Source organism: Uranotaenia lowii, chromosome 2 (genome assembly GCF_029784155.1).
Source record: "Uranotaenia lowii strain MFRU-FL chromosome 2, ASM2978415v1, whole genome shotgun sequence".
In the NCBI taxonomy this organism is placed as follows: Eukaryota; Metazoa; Arthropoda; class Insecta; order Diptera; family Culicidae; genus Uranotaenia; species Uranotaenia lowii.
This window is the reverse complement of record NC_073692.1, coordinates 250,959,374-250,968,974: the sequence shown is the minus strand read 5'-3', so window position 1 is coordinate 250,968,974 and position 9,601 is coordinate 250,959,374. Positions and strand designations below refer to the sequence as shown.

Sequence of the window (9,601 nt, the reverse complement as noted above, 5' to 3'; positions counted from 1 at the left end):
AAAGTTTTAAAACCTGCGTTTAAGAGTCATATACCGAAATTGGTCATTGCATTATAGCAAATGTATCTTTTATTGGTAAAGACTATTGATACAATTTTCAAATCCCAACTGATTGTTCAACCCCAGAAGGACACAGTTCGTTAATATAACGGAATATATCGACCTAAAACTTTGCGTAACCTTAAGGCGCCCGCACAATAGCACGTCAGACGTCGCGTCGCGTTGACATTTCATTTTGGGGATACCGTTTTCCGTTTGAGCCACAATGGTGCGCCGCGTCAGTGACAGCATTGTACTAAAACGCTAAACTTGTTCTAAACAGCAGCGTTCTCCAGCGTCGACGTTTTTGTTTTGAAATAAATCAAAATTCCAGCGCGTCAGCAGGGTTTTGAATATTCCTTTTTTATGCTTTTTGTCAAATTTTGACATACATATATTCAAAAATAATCATTTTTCTGTGTTTTGTAATGTTAGGCACCCCGAGTTTTGTCTCCAAAATTCTGGAAAGCCTTTTCAGTGGACGCTGTATTGTGCTGCAAAAAATTCCCAGTGCGTCGCGTCAGCGTTCAACGACAGCGTTGACAGCTGATGCGACGCGACGTCCGACGTGCTATTGTGCGGGCGCCTTTACTTTTCATACGTAGCGGACATGTATCTTAGGCTGATGTCATGCTGAAGCAACTAGCAACGCGACCTACAACGCAACGTTCACACGACTAACCAGCTCTCATTTGATCTCCATGGAAATCGCGCAGACCTGTCATACTGGTCGCTTTGAGTAGCGCGACCAATCTGGTGCCAATGTGTTTAGTAGCGCGACTAGTAGGAAATCCAATAGGAACATTGTTTTTTCTCGATTTGAAGCAGTGATTTCGGGTTTTAAGCACAATAGTACGAAGATCTGTCCGAACTTGTGATAATAAACTAAAAACTATCTTAATCGGCGAGAAAATTTTCATGAATTCTTAGTTCCGGCAAAAAAACAAGGAATTTTGTCGGTTCAAATTTCGGCATTCTTGCAATCCGGGTCGTGATTTGATGAGTTTTTGATGGCTCCGGAAAGAAAGGAGACGATTCAAAGCATTATCAGATGTAGAGAAGTGATGATTTGTAGGGAATTTCAAAGTGACAGGTCGCGCCAGCATGACATACCAATGCAATGCAACGCAATCTTATTGGAACGTTGCGTTGCGTTGCGTTGCTAGTTGTTTCAGCATGACATCAGCCTTATTCGTTACTGTTTACAAAGACATGTGGTGTTGTCGAGTATCTAATAATGACTGTTTATTTACATAGAAATCATAGGGTAGTAAGAAGTAACATAACAGGGTGGTTCAAATACAACATCTTCCCTTTTCGAAAAAGTAATAACAATAATTATATGAAAAAGAAAAATTTTACATGACAAAATCTGAAAATCTTGATGGTTTTTTCACTTCTCTTCTAGGTCGCTCTGCAGGAATCTCCGGAAAACCCTTCTCGTCAGTTGAGCCGCTCTGGTCAACGCTTGAAGAAAAACGTTGATCCTGTCGTGGCAGTGTCGTTTTATCCCCAGTTGCGTTGATAGTGCCATAAACACGCTGCTTCTCTGGATTAGGCAACTCTCGATCATCTTCGCTGTTCTGCTCTACTGACTCCTTCGTAATACACATCGGATGTAAACGTTCAGCCTCCTCCTGTCGCACTGGCTTCACCACTTCAGATGTTTGTTCGTTTCGTTTGCCGGGTTTCACGTGAACCGCACTTCTACGGTATATCGCGCCATCGCTCATTTCAACTTCGCATGACTGATCCTCGAGTCGCCGCAACAGAACTGCTTTCTCCCACGTTGAGTGAAGATCCGGTCTACGTTGAACCAGCACTTTTGCTCCAACTTGTAACTCTGGCAGCTTCTTTGCTCTTTTGTCGTAACTCATTTTGGTAATAGCTCTCTTGTGTCGAATACTTTCCTCTACATCCTGTGACTTGGGCGGCTTCAGTCGGTTCGCGATGATTGGTACGGTGCTTCGAGTAGTTCTGCAAAACAGTCTTTGGTTCGGACTGGATCCTACAGCATTCGGAGTATTACGATGCTGCTGTAGAGCTCTCCAAAAGTCAGCTCCACTTTTAACGCACTTTTTGTACAGCTGCTTCATAGCCTTTATTGAAGATTCTGCTTTTCCATTTCCCTGGGCGTGATACGGAGATGACGTTACTGGCATAAAATCCCATTCTCGTGCAAATTCCCTCCATTCTACGTTGTCGAACTGTGGTCCGTTATCTGTGACCACTACCTCCGGACTTCCATGTCGTGCAAAATTACGTTTGCAGATTTTCACAATCGTATTGGTTTTAGAGTCGCTTAAGAAATCTACTTCGACAAAGTCTGAGAAACTATCAGCTGTAACCATTATAGTTAACTTCTTGTTGCCAGTCTTTATTTCGCCCAGGTCAATATTTACTCGCTGAAATGGGTACTCTGGTATAGGGTGCGTGGTCATGGGAGGTTTGCACTGATTACTGCTAAACTCCATACAAACTTCACAGTTTCGGACATAATTTGTAATCTGATCGGTCATCCCTGGCCAGAAGAATGACTCTCGTGCTGCACGAAGCGTATAGTCAATACCTAGATGCGCCATGTGTAAATTATCTAGCAGCTTCTTTCGTAGACTTTTTGGCACTAGCACTCTGCCACTCTTGAAAATAACTCCTTGACACGTTGAAAGATCGTATCTTATTGCCCAGTAAACGTACATCTCATCTTCCAAATCAGCTTTATTTTCTGGCCATCCGTCGATTAGCAATTGCAATAGTGTATACAAAGTTCGGTCCTTTCTGGTTTCAGTCGCTATCTCTCCAAATCGTTCATCCGAAACGCTGATAAACTCAACAACATTGACTTCAGCAATTTCTTGAAATGCCGCTTCCACTTTGTCGCTTTGTTGGGTCCTTTCGCTGGGTATGGCCGTTCTTGATAGCAAATCTGCTATATGCATTTCACTACCTTTTCGGTACCGAACTGATATGTCGTAACGTTGTAGCGTCATTCTCATTTTTTGAAGACGTAGCGGTGCATCTGTTATTGGCTTCTTGAAAATGTCCTCTAAAGGTTTGTGATCGGACTCTACGACTGCAAACCTTCCTGCCACATATTGATCAAATCTCTTGCACGCGAACACAATTGCCAAGCATTCCCGTTCAATAGGAGCATAATTTCTTTCCGTCTTGCTCAGAGTTCGTGAGGCGTATGCCACCGGTCTGCCTAGTTGAAGTAAAACACATCCAACTCCCAGCATGCTTGCGTCGCATTGAATAACTAGCGGTTCAGTTGGATCGTAATAGCGCAATATGGGTGCCTCTGTCACCAACCGCTTAATTAATCGAAAACAATCTGCCGCCTCTTGATTCCATTCGAACTCTGCTGTGTCACGGGTGAGCCTTCGAAGTGGAGCACTAACTTCAGACAACCTCGGAAGAAATCGCCCCAGGTAGGTGACTAGTCCCAAAAAAGTCAACAGCTCTTTCTTATTTCCTGGAGGTTGAATGTCCAAAACAGCAGATATTTTGCCCGGATCTGGTTTAACTCCTTTGTCCGTCAAAATATGTCCGAAAAATGGCACCGACGATAACGCCACCTTTGCTTTTGCTCTGTTCAGCTTGAGTCCTCTTTCTCTGCATCGTAGAAATACTGCTTCCAAATTTCGATTGTGGTCGAGCATGGCTGCCTCCATTGTGTCACCACAACCGAAAACTACTACGTCATCTGCTAAACAACGTACGCCTCTAAGCCCGGTAATAATCTGTTGTTGTGCCTTTTGAAAAACTTCAGGAGCGCATGAAATCCCAAATGGCATCCTCTTCCAACGATACACACCCATTGGTGTCCAGAAGGCCGTCAAATCCGAGCTCCGTTCATCTAGATCCAAATGCCAAAATCCGTTTTTTGCGTCGAGTACCGTGAACACTTTCGCTTTAGCAAACTCCGGAAGCAGCTCCTCTATCGTCGGGATCTGATGATTCATACGTTTTATAGCCTGGTTTAGTTCCGCCGGATCCAGGCACAGCCGTAATTTGTCGCCTTTCTTAACTAGCACGAGATTGCTCAGCCACTCCATGTGTCTGTTGACCGGTTCAACTATTCCTCTTTTCTCTAAATCCTCTATCTTGGTTTTCAACTCCGGGAGATATGCGAGAGGAATGCGTCGTGCTTTTTGTTGGACCGCTGTAATGGAATCATCAATTTCAATTTTGAATTTCCCATGGAATACACCGTCACCTTCAAAAACGTCATGGTACTTACGGAGGATCCCATCACAGCTCTGATGCAAAGCGGTCACATTGTATATATCCTGTACTTTGATGATTCCAAGGTCGATTGCCGATTGTGACGACAGCAACGGTGGTCTTGTTTTCTTGACAATCACAAAAGTTAGTGACTTGGAGCCATCTTTTAACTCAACGTCCAAGTTCACTTTTCCTTTCGGCGCTATTATTTTTCCCGAGTAACACCTCAATTTGATTTTCGTGGAAAAAATCTTCGCATTTGGTGACATCCGCATCAGATCTCTATAGCAAAGCACGTTCACTCTGGCTCCTGTATCGACTTGTATGTCCAGAGGCTTTGGTGCTCCAGTGCAATTCACTACTCTTAGCTGCACCATAATTTTTCCAGCGTCCTTCATTTGTTCACCGTCAACCTTGGCAATGTCCACGTACTCACATTCTTCCTCGTCATCTGAACTTTCCGCACTTCCAGAGCTATCTTCCATTTGTCGGATGTTTTTGTTCCTGGGTCCATTCCTCACACGATTCGCACGACAAACTGCTTTGTAGTGGTTCAGCTTCCCACATGCGCGGCATTTACTTCCGAACGCTGGGCATTTTTTTTTATCTTTCGGGTGTTTTCCGCCGCAGTACTTACACTTGTTTACAAATTTCATTGTAGCTGTCAACTTGAAAGTTTCCCTGGCAGAATCCTTCGTGACTGACATTCGTTCGTATTTTCGTGCCAGCTCTTCGATTTGTTGATGCTCCTTGACTTTTTTCACCATGTCATCCACCGGAATATCACCAGCCTTGAGTAGCTCCTTTCTCGTCTGATGGTCTCGCACACCAGCTATCACTCGATCTTTAAGCAGATCTTCCTGCTGAGCCGCGGTGTACCCACAGCTGGTCGCCTTCTTTTTAAGCCGTTTCACAAAATCTTCTATTTTTTCTTCTTCCTCCTGGCACATCGCATTGAACTCGGCACGCTCCATCCGTCGGTCACGTTGTGGTCTCAAATGCTGCTCGATCCGAGATAAAATTTCATCCGGCAACGCAAGCTCCTCCTCCGTCAGTTGCAATTCCTCAACTAGCATCACACCTTCTATTCCCATGACCGCCATCAGGGTCGCGACTTGCTGATTCGCCGCCTTTTTCGCTACCTCCGTGGCTAAGGCGTAGTATTTCCACTGCAGCCGGAATATTTTTATCGCCTCTCCGTCGTCACCGCCCAACTTCAGCGGTACTGGAACTGGTATGTTGGCCATTTTAAGGTTAGGTTTGTGCCGTAAATTTTCTCGGTTAAAATCTTCCCGATTCCGCTTCGCGTCGCGATTTTTATTACGGATACTGTTACCGAACTAAACGTACTACGATTAAATCGCGACTTTAACCCGTTACTGAGACATTAAATCGAAAAAATGCCCACTTTTGACACCATGTTTACAAAGACATGTGGTGTTGTCGAGTATCTAATAATGACTGTTTATTTACATAGAAATCATAGGGTAGTAAGAAGTAACATAACAGGGTGGTTCAAATACAACAGTTACAATAAATCGGACAAAGTTAAACCAAAAAACGGTTTACGTATACAATATATCATGTTAAACAATGGTTTGATATGTCGCACAAATAGTAGCCCGCATTAATGAGCAGCGTAGTCCAAATAAATGCGCTATGCATTATAAAAATTGTCACCGTACTTCAGCGTAAGTACCCGGAATGGATATTTTTGATACAGATTTCAATACAGATTTTTGAGATTTTATACAAATAAAAAAGATTTTTTGGCTCGAAAATACAGATTTAAATGTGGCATCGCTGTCGGTAACCATCAAACAATCATCATTCGCTCTTGATGAAAACATTGCGCGAAGACGGCGTCGTATCATTCGGCGCCGTCTCGACTCGCTGACGATCATGCTTCACCACGAATGCTTCATGAAGCAAAATGATTCAGTTCTAGGAACACAAGAGGTGCCCAAAAACTAAATCTAGACCAATATTGGCTCATTTTCCTCTCAAGTTGTGTCAATTGTATGGGTCTTAGTCTCGGGAATTGTCCGCCTAGTAGCATTCTTCCTTAAGGGTCTAAGTCTGGGCATGAATCAACAACATCTTCAACAACTCGCGCCGAATCAACTTGCTAACGAATTGATTCTGTTGCGAAGTGAATGATTGCTGGCGTAAACAATGACTGAAAATCTGGAGGAGAAAATCAACAAGGAACCCTACCCGAATACGAAAATATTGTAACATAACTGCTCCTGTAGTAGTTATAAAACGATTAGAAACAGCGTAAAAAAACGTTTAGAAAATGATATCTGAAACCATAAAAAACATTGCACTTATCTTGAATTCCAAAACGACGGTCTGTTGAATATGGCGTTAAGTTATGTTACTGTTTAAAACTATTAAAACCTCTATATGGAGACACTCTTCTAGGAACAGTTAGGGTATGGTTTATAAAACGCTTATGAACAACGTTTTCAGGTTGTTGAACTGTTTCTGGAATAAATATGTGCATACATTTTTCGACGATTTATCAAACCGTTCATCGGACGTTTTGAAAACTGTTCTAGTAATCGAAATGAAGATTATACGAACCGTTTGTACTAGGATTACTGTATATTTGATGGTGTTTAAGGCTTGTTACGGAACTCAAACTATTTATTACTGTTAGGGGACCTTTATGGAAGTAATTCATAAAACACTACCACAGACAGTCATCATGAGGTTTATCAATACTCTGGTTCATGTCTTTATGTCATCAAAAATTTCATTTTATTGCTTTTCTATTAATTGATTTTTCACATAATCGTTTTTTTTTTAAATTCAGACCGCTATCTCTGCTCTGCAGAAATCCCAGGCGAGCGATCGAGCTGACGGACGTTTTATCGTAACCAGAAAACTACCTAATTATACCGGGGTTCTGTTAACACCAATGGCTGCCGTACTTCCTACCGGACATCCTGCACTTATTCGCAATATTAACAGGATGAGATTAGGATATTATTTTCCTATCACTTTCTGCTGTACGAAAACCGCTATGCTGCACATTTTTTTCAGGTGAACTTCAGGCGCTGAAATAAAAATAAAGTTAAATGATTACTTATCAGTACCTACTTGAATTCATTTAAAAAACTACTCCAATGAAGCATCAAGTGGAATACACAAATTTTCACCTACCTGAAAAGCACAATGTCCGGATCCAAAGGAAACAATGGGGTAGAAATTTCAACACCCGGTGCAGTAGCAGCAATTGAATCAGCCCCGCTCGATCCGGAACGGCGTCTCTAGCCATACCACTGGGGTTCCGTAACAGAATCCGGCGAATAATTTCGAAGAAAAACATCTTTTACCCCGGAGAACGTAAAAAGACGCAGCGAACTTTGCAAATTTTCGGCAAACAACAAACAACGGTCAAAAACGACCAGGGATGCCAGGTACACTGAACTTAAAAAATTTAGAAAATTTTCAACGTTTAATTTAATAAATCAAATTAATTAAATGTTGCGTATATATTAAAATAAATTTATTCATTCATAAACAAAAATATGTACGCAAAATCGATGATTTTATCGCCTGTTTGCATGCTTGCTAGCCTACATTAAAAAATAACCATAATTCTCACAAACATCTTTAAAAAAACGATTACTGGCGAAAACAGTAACAAAAACAACAAACTACAAGCTCTATTCCTAAGAGCAAGTTCACTGGTGTTGGGAAAAAGTGGTAGAAATTTTGTCACTTTTAGCACATTTTGAAAATTTTGCCATGCAAAACATTTTCAAAATCTGTGGCCTTCAAGTTTTTAACAACACGTGTTGTAGTTTCGCATGCTGTGATGCAAAAATAGCAATATTTCTATCACACACGGCTGAAAAAGAAACATTGCTGTTAAAAAATACAACGCCCAAAGATCTTGAAAATATTTTTGCATGGTAAAATTTTCAAAATGTCAAAATTTCTACCACTTTTTTCCCAACACCAGTGAACTTACTCTAACAGAAGTAATAGCCTAATATTTGTAACAAGTGCAGCAGTTGGAATGTTTGCTGCCAGTATGATTCCTTTTAACTCGAATATTTTTTCAAAAGATGAGGCATGCTCAGTTTACTAAAACTTATTGTTAATCTGTCCAATGTAAAACTCTCTCAAAGACTTTAAAAACTGATGAAACAAAATTTGATAACTGCTTACTGTACGGTGATTAAATCAGACCAACTTTTTTCTTTGTACAATGCAACTGCTTTTATTTTTTCCGCGTATGAAAAAATCAATAATTGATTCGATAAATAAATTTAAAGATATTTTCATGAATCTGGGCTGAGTTTTCTTTTTTCAAACCATCTGGCATCTCTGACCCGCATTTCGGTAATTTTTGACGTGAGTTTGACACATGACATGAACGCTAAGCGTTATGGTTCGAGAACAGTTTAATGATTATTGATCAAATTGAAGTAAATCGTTAAACAATTCATTCACCTATCCAGATACCATCACTATTCACATGAACGTTCGTTTTATTTTCTTATCGTTGTCGAAGTAAAGTTTAAATTATAGCTACGTTTACAGAAACAATAACTTTTTCTGGAACCGTGGATGTATCGTATTGACTATTTGTAATATAGTTTTTTAGTATGCGGGTAGGCAACAGAAACAGAACGAAAAATCATCGTACATAGTTCACTAAGACGGCGTTCTTCTGTTGCATGTTTTAAATCGTTCGTGGATAAATGCTAAACAGCGTCGTTACTGTGGTTGCATTGGTAACGATTTGAAATTTTGAAGTAAACGAAGCGATTTTCAGTAACCCTGCATTTAAGTATAGATAAGCCTAAATTTCAAAAGCTTTCTGCGAAATTTACGTTTTAATGTGTTTCGGGATAAATGAAAATCAAAAGCTGACGATACGCGATTGAACGTTCTAGATTTTCTAGCAAGTGGTGCATTTTGACCGTAATTAGTAGAAGCTCGTGGAAGGACCAGGAAAGATTGAGAACGAAGGTTTCTGGGCCTTAAATTAAAATTTAAACTTTCTAAAATTTGAGGACAATCAACATTACCGAGAATGATGTCGGATGTGAAGGATGCATCTAAGAAAGCTCGACCTGAAGACAGAGTATCAAGTCCTATAAGATTGCATCTGTCTTCATATGCAGGAACGTTGATGGGATCGTTCCAAGGTAAGTTGCGGAGAGCGAAGCGTAAAAATTTGCGTTGGATCTTCTCGATACGTTCAATTGAGTTGTTATAATAGGGATTCCAAACGATTGAGCAGTACTCTAAATTAGAGCGAACCAGTGCGCAGAAAAGGGTTTTAAGGCATTGAATATCTCTGAAATGCTTG

At 40.8% G+C, this 9,601-nt stretch overlaps 1 protein-coding gene across 1 annotated transcript; it reads right to left on the bottom strand.

Annotated features, from left to right (window-relative positions):
• Positions 1–1,397: 1,397 nt before the first annotated feature.
• On the bottom strand, positions 1,398–5,513 carry LOC129742508 (uncharacterized protein K02A2.6-like). The gene has a single exon (XM_055734409.1). It carries the CDS (start codon positions 5,511–5,513, stop codon positions 1,398–1,400), a length of 4,116 nt encoding a protein of 1,371 aa, XP_055590384.1.
• Between the last annotated feature and the right edge of the window lie 4,088 nt (positions 5,514–9,601).

Coding starts and splice junctions, on each gene's coding strand:
- LOC129742508 (XM_055734409.1), bottom strand. CDS start 5,513: ATGGCCAACATACCAGTTCCAGTACCGCTGAAGTTGGGCGGTGACGAC.